The sequence below is a fragment of the Chaetura pelagica genome, unplaced genomic scaffold, assembly GCF_000747805.2.
Source record: "Chaetura pelagica isolate M959 unplaced genomic scaffold, ChaPel_1.0 scaffold10, whole genome shotgun sequence".
Taxonomy (NCBI): Eukaryota; Metazoa; Chordata; class Aves; order Apodiformes; family Apodidae; genus Chaetura; species Chaetura pelagica.
The window spans coordinates 8,092,719-8,106,549 of record NW_009952263.1 but is presented as its reverse complement, the minus strand read 5'-3'; the positions used below and the strand labels follow the sequence as shown (position 1 = coordinate 8,106,549).

At 36.7% G+C, this 13,831-nt stretch overlaps 1 protein-coding gene across 1 annotated transcript in view; it reads right to left on the bottom strand.

Annotated features, from left to right (window-relative positions):
- Positions 1 to 13,831, bottom strand: part of TBC1D5 (TBC1 domain family, member 5) — a 190,943-nt gene that overhangs the window by 47,535 nt on the left and 129,577 nt on the right. The window contains exons 14-15 of the mRNA XM_010007533.1: positions 7,501 to 7,586; positions 2,569 to 2,846 (exon numbers count right to left, since the gene is read on the bottom strand). Coding sequence (XP_010005835.1) covers positions 2,569 to 2,846; positions 7,501 to 7,586 — 364 coding nt within the window. The remainder of the gene's footprint in view (positions 1 to 2,568; positions 2,847 to 7,500; positions 7,587 to 13,831) is intronic.

Genomic DNA, 13,831 nt, shown 5'->3' with positions numbered 1-13,831 from the left:
AAATGACCCCTGCCACTGCTGCCGGTTTGTGAGTGGCAACTGCCTAAACCCAGCTGCTAAAGCTGGGATAGGATTATTTTGCCAGTCCTGCAAGATATTTTGCTACCAAGGGCTTCTTCGCACTTAATAAAAACTAGATCAGGCAATTAATTTACTCTCTTCAAACTTGCAACCTTCTACATCTTAATTTAAATTACCAGCACTACTTGAGCATTCAAAAGACAAGTGTAGTAAGGTAAGACAAAAATGGGTAACTTCCTTTACTGTTTTGATGCCTCTGAGATTTGCAGTGCTCTGGCCTGCTATACTGTCCAGCTGAGCATCTGTGAGTGTTACATCAACTGGAAATGCAAATGTCTATCCATTTAAATCCTAAATCAGTGCCTCTGCCCTACCTCAGCTAAATAAACAAGCTCCGGGAGGTTGAGGGGAGCTGAAAAAACAGTGAAGAACAGAAACATAAGAAAACCAGTGACAGCCATTCAATGACCTGGGGGCTTTCTAGTTACAGATCACACCAAATTGCTTTTGGATGCCCCAAAGTGAGAATGAAAGTCAGAGTTTGAAAAAAAGGCAGTGCAAAAGGTAAAAAGGCACTAAAAAGTCCAATGCAAACAGGAGAGGAACAAGACCCTCTCAGGATATGGACACATCCCAAATCCTAATGCCTGGGATAGAAGTACCCACAACTTTTCAGAGAGGCTGTATAGCACCTTCTTGAAGTGGTGAGACTGTTGTCCTTCACAGAAGCTATTCTCACTTTTAAGGTGTGATGGAGATGGTGCTGCACTGTTTACAAAGATACCTGCATCAGGCTTCAAGAGGGTCTTTCTGCCTTGTCTCTGACATGTTGTCACTGCAAATAGGGATTTTTTTTTTGCGAAGCTATTCCTACATTTAACCTTTAGAGAGAATTCACTGGGCAACCTCTAAGAGACTTTATTTTTCCATTGCCATATGGGTGTCTCTTAAATACAAAAATATAGCACTTTCAAATGTAGTCAGTTGATGTAATTCACAATTCCTATCCAACTACAGCCAATATATTGATAACTGTACAGACTGGGAACAACAAGCATGCCACTAAAATGTGAAGCAAAACTCACTGTCATCTCAACTGATCAAAAAAAGAGTATTTACATTTTCTTGTTTTTAAATTCCTTCTGCAAGTGTAGAAGTTGCAGAAGTTTGTGCCCTACATAATAAATTTGCATAATTCCTCAATCGCTTTACCCAATCTCCATATTCCTGTTGACACAAAAATATGTGCACGGTTTGTATGTGACAATTACCAAACATAACTACAATATTTTATTCTGATTGTGATATGGAAATTGTCAGGTGTATTTCTGAATGATGCAACCTGTTAGCTGGCACATATAAGTGTACAGAGTGTCATCCTTGACCAGCTAGATAAAGATGAAGCTACAATTTGTTCTATCTATAGAAGTTGCTTCAAATTCTACAATTTTTCATACTGAGCAAGCCAAAAGAAAAAAAAAAATATACAGGAATAATGGAAAACTCTTTCAAAAGAGTTACAAAAGCTAACAGTTCAAAAGCTAACAAAAGACCCTGTCCAAAATCATGGAAATTATTTTGTCCCACATCTAATTCTACTTCCACGGATGTGAGCAGGATTTGCATCATGGATTCAAACAGGGTTATAAATGGCAATAGTAACTACAAACCAAATGAGGCCATCGCACAGCAGAGAAATCACTGTGTTTCAGTTTCATGTTTGCACAGTGTTGGGAACTGTAAAACTCTTGCTGGAACAATTTCTGAGATTTGTGTAGGTTTCAGAGAGAAGCTGAACATCTGGATCTTGCCAAGCCACTCTACTGGCCCTTACAAAAGTGTCTCCATCTCTCTGCTTGAAAACAACAGTTGTGCCTCTGAATTCTGCTCCTTCAGTGTCTGCTGAGGATGTGATGCATCATGAAAGGACTTACTAGGGACCACATGGGTCAGGACACCAACTTAAGTTACAAAGTGTTATTTCCCTTCTGTTGCAATTTCAAATTTGGTGAAAAATATGATGCAATACTATGTTCAGGACAATGAGCACGAGACCTCAAAGTTATAACCATTCCCCAGGATAAGTAGCTAGAGGCAGCAGATCCAGTACCACTCTTCATAATCCTTGCAAAGAACCCACTGTTGTCAGCTGTCTGAAGATGAAATGCAGTAATGTACCTTGAGCCTGGCAGAGTACAGGGAGCAATTACTGAAATTGAGCTTGTGACTGTTGGTTGAATAAATTGTCCTTGAGAAAGACAAAAACAAGGCTCAAGAAAAAGAAGCAGTATTTACTAAACAGAGAAAGTGCAGAGGGCCATCAGAAATCATTAAAAGGCAAATACATGCTACTGTTCAAGTAACTTCTGAAATGAGTGCCACACATTCTAAAGGGAGTAAGATTTAGTTTATTAAGAATTACTCTGTTATTGATCTAATTTCCTCCACTCATGTTTAGTGAATATTGTTATGCATGGGATTTGTGCCAATAATCTGGAAAACCCCCCAAGAAATTAGAGTTAAAAACGCCACACGTTTCAGCTTTACCTTTGCCCAGCTGAACTGGCATGCTTTCGGACTTCAGCATCCTCTGCTGCTGGGCCTGGTGGTGGTGCTGCTGGTGGTGGTGCTGCTGGTGGTGGTGATGCTGGGGGGCTTCTGCTGTGCTTCTGATGGGCATTGCAGGGGGAGGAAAACTGCTCCCGCCAGCAGGAGCACCCGCAGCCCCACCTGAAGCCATGGCCGGAGCAATGAGCTTTCGGCCAAAATTCAGTAGGCTGTTGGAGACTTTATTAATGTTCAGTGGGGCAGCCTTAGCACTAGCCCTGAAAAAAAGAAGAGGAGAAATCATCACATCCGTGACAATGTTTTAGACAGACATGTTCACCAAAAATGGGGAAAAAAACCCCAAGATCCAAGCATTACAAAGGTGTTTTGCCACAGCTGCACTGCACGTGGTGAGAGTTTTTCCCAACCAGTGGTGGACCAATTTTTTTGGCCCTTTCTTCCTGAAAAATGCAGACTGAACCCAAACAAAGCAAGTTTGTACCAATTTACTTAATTTTTCTTTTTAAATGAAAAAAATTAAAACGTGACACAAAGCAGTCCAGGCTCTAAAGCCTCGAAAACGTAATAAAACTGACTTTTTGCACTTCTTCTTCACGTATTTGCTTCTGCTAAATTCAATTATCTTAAATGTTCAAAAATAACTCGAACCCAAAAATTTCTTTCAACAAGCAAAACTAACATTAGACTGTATTTTTTAGGTTGGCACAGCTAGATATCTCTTGCTTTTACTTCACCTCTTTCCAGCCTAGCCATTTCAAGCCAAGTGCTTTTTAACAGGAATCCTGATTTCAAAAGTGATTTTGGCTGCAGAATGTCTTCAGGATATAACACATATAATGGATCATGATCCTTATCATTGCTACTTTTTATTTTTAACTGCAGTGGCTATTTAATTCACTTCAGTTATATGCAACATTAAGAATGAGGAAATTGTCGAACCATTTAATCTGTCTAAAATAAAGAAGCAAAATGCTTCTAATTCCCAGTAGAAGTGTTCACACAACCCAGCCATCAGCAAAGCTATTCCTATTTGTTCATGCAATATTTTCCTGTTTTATATAATGCTTGAAACACCCTTTACAGAAATATATCACAGTCACAGCGACCTTTCCACTCCTGGGGTTTTAGTTTACTGTTACTTCAGCAACAGAAATAGCTGCTTTTTAAAAATGTGAAGAAACACATATAATTAAAACCAACACAATCACTGTACTGAGGAAAAAGGAATTTTACAATTTTTTGGGGAAGTTTAACTAAAATTAATTTACAAATTAATTAATATGTGTGACTTGTAACTTGTGCAGACACCTGAAAAGTAATTTTCATTATGCTTTTCTTATAGTTTCCATATTTGTCTCCAGATATGATTCTGTTTAGAACACACAACATACATGCTTGCACACATATAGAACACATCCAGAAAATAACAACAGCTGAGTTGTTTAGACTCAGAATAGACACAGTTAAAATGAAAGAAGAAAGTATGTGAGCCTTTACACTCATGAGATACAGCCCCAAGCTGTATAGGGCCCATCTGCCACATACTGGTGATGAAGAAAGACAACATGTAGCATTTTTTAGGAGGAACAGCAGCACAGAGACTGGCATAAAGTGTTCCTTCACAATTTATGGAAGCTGGAAAAGAATGATTGCTGAATAATGATTAGAGGATGTTTCTGTGTCTCTCCGTTTTATTGATGCTGCCAATACTATAAAGTCTTTCTGTAGCCACCTGAGAATGACTGACAGTCACTACAAAGAAGGCATTTTCAGAGCTATAAAGTACTCTTGCAGAAGTCCCAAACGGTTTCAAAAGCAAAATGAATAGGTCCTAGTGATTTTAAAGAAGAGGACATGGTACAATGTTTATCACTATTAAATTTTACTTTGCTACTACCTAACAGATTCAGTTATTAATCAGTTTCCCCAGGTACTGCAGGCACTTAATAAATACAACGAGATTTTTCTATTCCATCGCATATATGTGGCATCAGAAAAGTCACCAGAGGGACTTTTATTAAATGTCTTCTCCATTCCAGGAAGAAAACCAAGATTGTAGCTTTGAAGTTGGAAGAAGAAACATCAAATGCTGCCTTAGCAGATACCAATCTGTTACCAACAGTTCACAATGAACTACATCACTCATGTTAGGGGTCATACCAGTAATAAAACTGGTTGAGATTCAGAATGCAAACTTTAGTGTATTTGGCATACTTTTTCCCTCAGTTTACCAAAACTAATCACCAGGATTGGGGTGGTATACATCACTCTAACATGCCTGAAAACACCTCCTTAGAAAGAAGACAATGCCTTGCACACTGAGTTCTAGTTTTCTGTTGTCTCTAGGTCTAGAGCCTTGATGATCAGCAAAAAACCCCTTGACTTTGCACAAAAAATGGTATTTACTGGAAGTCAATCTTTTTCTCTGACAGATTACCTATGCAACAAAGCCACTGGATACTTTGGACTAACTGCATCATTGGAATCACAATGGTCCACAGGCACAGGAGACAAAGCTTATAGAGAGGCTTGTGTATTTCTGTCCACCAGCTTGTTTCTTTCTTGTTTCTTTTTTCCAACTGTATTTTGCCTAATAAAAAAATGTAGCTTTTTTTCCTTCCATACTGTTTAATTTACTGCTTTGACATGTACGTAGAACAGGAGAAGTTAGTTTATTTGTGTTTTTCAGATGATTGGAAAGAGCCTTTTGAGAAATTTCACTTTACAGGAACAATAAACACAAAAAATCTTTTTTAAGCTGTTACATCTGAAATACGAATGAAAAAAAATGCTTTCAACAATAATGTGTATGAATGTTATACAATTATTTGAGAATTAGGAAGGATACTAATTGCACGTCCTAATACTTATGTGTAATTTGGCACTGCTAGGAACTAACTCTGCTAATGATCAGGTCAGAACACATACACATACATGAAAAATAAATAATGATGCTATATGAATTTATTGTCAAGAGGTGACAAAAGTACTCTGAAGTAAAATTTACTGTGCAATTTCTCTGAGTAGCAACTTCAGAAAATGAACAATAGTGAGGTGCTAGATCTCTGGAAGAGGTACTTTAAAACTGAGCTGAAGCTTAGGAAAATAAGAATGCATCTATTTCGTAGCATTTAAATATCTGATATATTAATGCAAAGGATGATTACAGCCATTAAACGCAGATCAATGTCTACATTTCAGCCCTCTAGACATACCAGACATGCACAACAATTACAAGAAAAATGCCGATTGATTATGTTGTAGAGTGATCTGCAGATGCATTTAAAAGTAAGGCATCAGTTTAAAAATATGTGTATCAAGGAGACGTGAATTCCATCTATGAAGCAAACAATTTTGTTTCATCACAATAAGCATCATTGACCTTGACTGTGAATGGCGTATTTTTAAACTAGCAGTAGAAAGATGATTCAATCTCTGCAGTTTTCTAGGATGAAAATGTTTTGTTTTAAGCAAGCCTTATTCAAAGGCATTTCTCTCTTCAGTAAGTAGCCACTATAAGAGATGAGAGACAAATATATGAATATGATGGATTAAAAAGTCTTATATGCGATAAAATAAGCAATATATATTAGAGATTTGCCAAATATTTTCAATATATCATTGATTCTGTAGAAATACGGATGAAAAAGACCTGGTAGCTGATCTACTTCATGTTTCTGCTCACTGTAGAAACGTTTCCTAATGTTATATCTTTCAGTTCTCTCTTTAGTCCAATCTAAAACAGATTTACCATGTTTGACCTACTCTATATGTTCCTGTGTTGAGATAAATTTATCTGGGTTATTCCTCTATCTGCACTATTCTAAACAATTTCCCCTCTCCCTTGGTGTGTATGCTGTATGTAGGTGTGCAATGATTTCATATTCTTACACAGCTTTAATGGCCGTTTGGTTCCTTGGAATTTAGTTTCCAACAGGTGTCAATCTTGTTTGGGCTTCATAATTACTAGGATTATTTTTTTTTCCCCTGAATTCCTGAAATGTAATTAATTTTTCAATCCTAGGCAACCCTTCGGAGCATTTAAAAAAAAAGAATTAAAAAAAATCAATAAATGCAACAGAATGCAGTAATTTTTGACATAGTCTGTTTTTAAAAAATAATTACTCTACCCAGCTTTAATGTAAGAGCTTTTTAATCTACTCCATTCAAACTTTAGCTGGCATTCATTGTAACTGACTTAAACAGAATCTGGCAGAAGTACAAAGGTGTAAAAGCCAGCAAGTTCCTATGAACCATCAGACATGGTATATGGCTGGGGCCACATACAAGCCAAGAAACTGCCTGTGACAGTAGAAATTGAAGCCAGGGATTACGTCTCGGGCTGGCTTGCCCCATGGCCACCAGCAGCCACCACCCATCAGCCATGGGCACCCACACTGTGACCACTCAGCTGGGGTACAGGCACCTCTGCACTTGTGACTACCAGATAAAAGAAACTGAAGCAGTATTGATACAAAATGTTTCTAGAACAAGGGAGGAATGCTGCAGAAAGGTTTCATCAAAATTACTTCAAACTGGATTTATATTAATTCAATTTACAGCTTCTGGTACATGGATACTCCAGACTGTGACTAGACGCATTATCAGAAGTAGTTCAGCTACAGAACTCACACTGGCAACGTTCTACTTCACTTTCACTACATCTGCCATTGCATATGAATGTCCTCAGCCTTTAAAAAAAGCCATCAAGCTGACTACAAAACTATCTGGAAAACTTTCACTTTTCTTGTAGTAACCGGCAAAGTAAAGATTCAAAATACAGGTAATGAAATAAACACACCTGCTTCTAATACTGCTTATTTAATTCTTGTTTGGGATAAAAGATACTTACGAAACATTTTGTTTAGGTGAGGTGTTAGTTCACTGAAAAGATTTTCAGAAATAGCTTACCGGGTCTTGTTCACCAAGTCTGCTCCACGTGCTTTGTAATAATCTAAATTTTGTTGGAATTGGTGAGTCACTGGTCTTGGATTTCTCTTAAAAAAAAAAAGAAGAGATTTTTTTTTAAAAAATATACCTTGTTGGAATTTTCTGAGAGATTTAAAGCAGAGACAAGAAGTATGCTCATTAATGACGATTAGAAATTTAAAGCATAATTTTTTTCCCCAGGATCTTGGTTTCTCAAGGCAGGAATGGCAGTTACATGTAATTGAAGTCTTAAATTACTTAAAATACTACCAGTCAATCCACTGTGCTCACAGAAATGAAGTGTTCTTCCACACAGTGATTGGGCTGTTGGACACAGGTAATAATTCTAACTAGATCAGTAATTCTTTGAAAAGTTCAGATTTAGATTTGGATCAGCTTTCTTCCTTTAGCTCAGGCATAGAATTTTACCACCTCCCAGATAAAGTGATATGTTTTTAAAGAAGACAGTAATAGCAAGGAGAAACTATAGCTGACATTTTGAACTGAACGCATCATTAGCAGTCTTAGTAAAGCAACAAATTCTACTTAGTGAGACACTGAACACTGTCACTAGATGGCATACAGAGCCTTTGTTCTCTCCAAATTTCACTCTACTCAAAACAGAGGCCACAAATAAAGAACTGTTCTCCTATAATAAAATGTATATGATTAATATTGGATCCAGAAGCCACTTGCTAGTCTTCACCTCTGCCATCAGGAAACTATTCCACTGAAGCATGCTGCCTTCAGTAGTTCCTAAATCATCCTTTTTGATCTAATAAACACCGGACATTGATTAAGTGCAGGCCATCGCATATGCATAAGTATCCTGATTGAATAAATGCATCCTGAAGGATATTATTTGGAGGGTGAATTAAATATTTTTAAGGAAAAAAGTTGTCATACAGATGAAACCAAAACAACAGAGAGGTACAGAGAGGCTCTTTTAAAAAATAAATATAAATTAGAAGAAAAATAGCTTAAAGTAGCTAATTTGTAGCGTAAGAGAAAAAAAAATTATACATTTCTGCATAATGGTCAGATATACTGTAGAAGTAAATACTTTCCAAGTATTTGCTTTAAAGGTTTATTCATTCGTATGCTGTTGCCTCTTATTCTGATCTGCCTTTTTAAAAGTTCTGCTAGTAGTAAATATAGTTTTAATGAACTACACAATGACCTTTTCAAAACAGTCGTTCACAGGTACATTGTATTTAGTATATTTAGTACATTACATACAGTCGTTCACAGAGTACATTATATTTTTTCTGGAGTCAGTCTGCAGCTGTTTCAGTTTCACATGTTGTATTTTTGCCTTCCTGATTTCATAGACTGGAATATCCACAGTCTTATCCTCTCCTTTTCCACATAACTGCAGACAACCCTCCATCCTTGGAAACCTTGTTTTTGGAGGAGGATATAGCAGTTGCATTTTAAAGACCAAAATATTGCATTTGCACAAAAGGAGAACAGAAGATTTAAAGAAGTAGGAGATACCAAAAGCCAGGATGATTTCTGAGGTCAAATGTAAGGATGGGGATTTCCAGATAATTTCCTGCAGACTTAATCTTGTATGAAATATCTCATTTTCTTTCTTTGGAAACACATTAAACACTTTAAAAATATGTCCCATTTGCAATGTTCATTAAAAAGTGAAACAAGTAAAAGCTATTAGACAAGCATTAAAAAACCCCTCATCTATCCTACCACCCACATCGTAATGGCCGCTCTACGTTTCTCTTCTCCTGTAACAAGAACAATATTTGCATAACTCTACCCATTCATATGGCTTGTAAGTCAGTCCTCATCAACTGACAGCAATAACAATGAATCAGCTTTAGTTACTATTGCTCCAGTTTGGTAATTCAATGCATTTCTATGATAATCAAATCCAAACTGACGTGATGAGGATAACTGATGGCTCTGAGACTACTCTGTGAGTAATCAAACAGGGTAACTTTTCTCTTGTGAATTAAGTAACTTTTTTCTTTACGTGTCTTGATGACCATTTAAAGCAGTTGCAACAGTAGAGGTGATTAAAATAACGGGCACTTCTAAGTCAGAAGACAGCCCTTTGAAAAACTGACATTACCAGATGTTAGCCAGTTTTGCCATTTGTTTCAAATAATTCAGCATATATTTTAATCTAAATTTTTCTTTAAAAGAAATTACATTTTTTTCCCCTACCCAATGAATAAATAAAAAATATTGTTACACATTCCTTCAGAATTAAAAATAAATAAATAAATCATGTGGAACAGTATCTTGAAACATACTTATGCAGAAATGACAATTCCAGACACTAAAGGCTGATATACTGTCTAAGCACTTAAAGCCATTAATAGGAATAATGATGTAACTTGAACATATGAATGAGGCTCAGGCATTACTTTCACAGAGGCCTATTGAAATTCCTATGAGGCTTAAAGGTATCAAAGGAAGAAACAGTTTAAAGTACTATTACATGCAGTGGAGAAGAAAAGCTCTCAGAAAAAAATGCTGTTGAAAAACCGCTAGAAATGCAAGACAGTAAATATCAAGGGTTACTGCTGCAACTCCTTTTTTAAAACTACAGAGATATCCTTTTGGAAAATTCCATTATTTAAAAAATATCAGCCTGACATATATGTTACCAGACAAGTCTGTGAAGCATCATAGAAATTTTAAATACTTCTGAAAACAGAAATTCAGACTGCAAAAACTATAGTTTTAAGAATATTATGACCTTCATGTCATTGTGATTGTCCTTTGAATTTTATATTCTTTTTAACCATTTCAGTAAGGCAAATATAAGAATCCGAAAGGAAAACCTATACAATGACAACGTCACCTCCTTATGAATCTTAAGCTAATTCTCCTCTCTAAGCATCCAATTTGAGCTGTCCCCATTGCTGTTGGTCCTGAGTCAAAGCGTGACAACCCTATATTATAATTCCATGTATTAGGACTGAAGACTAAACAAATGTATTGACAGCAAAACACAGCTCTGTTGATTAAAATATTTGCAGTAACCACATTTCTTTCCTACACAGTAAAATTTAGAATGATCCCAATTTTATTTTTAATTACTGAAACAAGTATGGTTTTTCCTTTACTTTCTCAATTTATGTAAGAATTTGACCAGTATCTCAGATAAAATCTTTTTTCTTATAAGGATAATGTTAAAATAATAGTGAAATCAACCATTAAAATCAGTAGTTTGTGAAAACTGTGAAAAGGAATTGAAAAGGGCATTATACAGATTATTACATTTATCTTTTTTCTCTCTAAGGGAAGAAGAGCACAGAAATTGCAGAGAAAAGCTGCCGGTACCAATACTGGAAATCCCTCCTCCCCACACCCAAACTGTAGGACCAGTCTGCTGGTTTTAGAATACTTCCAATCTTAATTTCTACCTAGGGCATGCTTAATTGCAAGTGGCAGAAAATGCCTGATTTATACTTTTAAAAGAATAACGTACAAACATTCATATATAGAAGCACGCATAGAAATTCATGTGGTTTTGGATTTCACCTCTTCATAATGTATTAGTCTCATCCCAAAGGGAAGAGATGCCTTAAAATGTTGCAGGTGTCTGAGGTACTCCTGCCTCTGAGCCTTTATTTTCCTAAAAGATGCTCCCTCTCACTTGCCTGCTTAATCCCCATCCCGCCTCCTTCTGAACCCAGCCACCACCAGACTGACTCAGTCCAATTCCCACAGCTGGCAGGAGGTTATCAGGGATTTTCTATTTGGCTTTATTCTCCTCCAGAGACAAGGGGCTGAGTTAAGTTATACTACCCTGTCTTTTCCTAGGTGGGGGGCTGAGGCTGAATCCCACCAAACGCAGCAGAGGTTCCCTAAACTTGCATAAAAAGCTGAAAAGCAGCTCCCACCAGCTAAGGATCATGCTCCATATGCTCAAACTCCCTAGTATAATCCTTTTCCTCCCCGGTCTCTGGAGATATATCGTGTCACATTACCCATAGAGTTGATACGATACAGCAAAGCACATTGTGCACGACAGAAGTCACAGGCAGACTGTTCTGCAGCACACCAGGAAAATCTGGTTACTGCTGCAACCTAACATCTCACCATCTGAACAGACATCATTTGTAAAAGTTTACATGCAGGTGCAAGCAGAGGAATCCTTACAACACTCTTTTTTCACTTCTTTGTCGTGGTGTTTCCTTTCCCCTCTCCTCAGTATTATTAACAGGAAAAAAAAAGAACAAAATACAATTTTGCACAAAATCTGAAGAATTAACAATGAAAAAAGATTTTCAATATGTCTAATGAAAAATGAGACTTATTTTAGTGAACATGCTATTGCCTCAATGCCAGGGGAAAAGCACTTGTCATTAGAGAAATGAATTGCTCAGCTGTTTATAAGCAAAAAGCTCTGGGGGAATTTCTCAAGGCCCAAACCACAAAGCATTGTAGGGTTACACAAACATATGTTGCAGGTGTTTTTGGGTAGACAGGTGGGAAAACCTCAGCTACTGAAAAATACTCCACTTAATAGATTTTATCTGAAACTAGATAACCTAAATGCAACAGAGAAAGCCGAACAAAACAGCAGCCATGTATTACATGAACATGCAGCAATAGGCTCACCAAAATAATCATCTCACCAGTGCCAAACAGGATTTTTTAAACTATTTTTTTTTAGTATATTAAACAAATGCTGCCAAGTACATTTTTTTTTTTTCCCAAACAAATAATACTTTAAGCCTGAACCAAAGAACAGAATGAGCTAAAATTAAATGAAAAAGGAGAAAGATAATGATGCAGTGTTGTTCTTTTTATTTAGATATTTTTAAGGAGTGAGTTTGCTTGTTTTTTCCCCTCTGTAGTTGACAGGGCAATATTGGATTTTTTTGCAATTCGCATATAGCCTAAAACATTTTTGTATTAAAATGCCATGTGACTGGGAGGTCAGCAAAGTTTTAACTTTTCCTGCATCTACGTTTCTTTCTCTGATAAAGATGACATAAACGTGGCAAAAATCTGGACTGGGAACAGTGCTAAAGTACAGCAGCTTAGATGTGGATAAGGTGCACAGAGAATTTCACCTTTCCTCTTTTTATTCTTTTGTCAGGTATCCAAGCAGCTGTCTCCAGTCTGAGTGGAATGATACAGTATAAGCAATGGCTTAACATTACATAAACATATACAAATATTTTGGGCACTACACAACCAACCCACCCGAAACTCCAGAGTGCCCAAAGCAAATGCCACTCCCCCCAAAAAACTTTACTTTCACCTTTCACCTTTTCATCCTCCTCCTCTCTAATTATACCTTCTGCAGAACACACAAGCTGCTGGAACGAAAGGTATTCCATCCACCTATGAACGACTGAGTTAAATATTACTAAAAAGAAAAATAAAACACCTGAGAGACATCACAGGACATAATGTGCTATTGCCAATTCTAAAGGGGTTATAGGCCAATAGCAAAATACTATCATATGTTAAAAAACCCATAGGTTAACAGTCTGCATCTATCAATCCTATGTATGAAAGTAGCACAACATGATGAGTATCCTGCAAAGAACTAATAAACCTCCTTTAATCACAAGAGTCAGGAGATCCGTGCACTAATACTGGCATTGGCAAAGGAATACCATAATCCTCAAACTGGGAGTAAGGCTTCCTGTTTACATTTTTCAGAAAGATGCTGCTAAATCGCAGAACTCGTTATTTACAATGCAATAACAGCATGAAGAACTATCATATTTAATTGTTTCTGAAGAAAATTAGGGAGTGTTTTTTTATTTCCCCGAAACAACTAAATATCCCAGAAAGAACTGAAAGGGAAAGAAAATTCAGCTAATTGGGTCAAGGCAGGAAGAAACCTCTGAAACTCAGATCAAGCTGAAATAAATTATCTCCAGTTTTTTTACATGACAACCCTCCATTCCCTTAGCAACTAAAAACTTCAGACACCAGGAAGATTTTTTAAATACTGTGTGTTATGCTCTGTTTTTAACTTCATACACACATGCTTTCTCTCACATGGGCATTCTATGACAAGAGACAAAGAAACGAAAAAAAAAAGACAAATGAGACTTAAAAATACTTCAGTGACTTAACTGAAAGAAATTTCTAGTTGTATATTTTGGTTTCTTGTTCTCAACTGATTGGAATGCCTTTTTTTTTTCCCCCTCTTCATTTATAATTTTAAAGCCTATAGCATTTTAACAGGTAGATCAAATCCTACCAAATCAGCTTTTATTGATATTCCAGTCAAAAAGACTCCAACCTGCCAACATTCAAGTTCATAACCTGTGTAAAATCCCCATCTTGCATCAACAGGCTAGCTTATGTACCT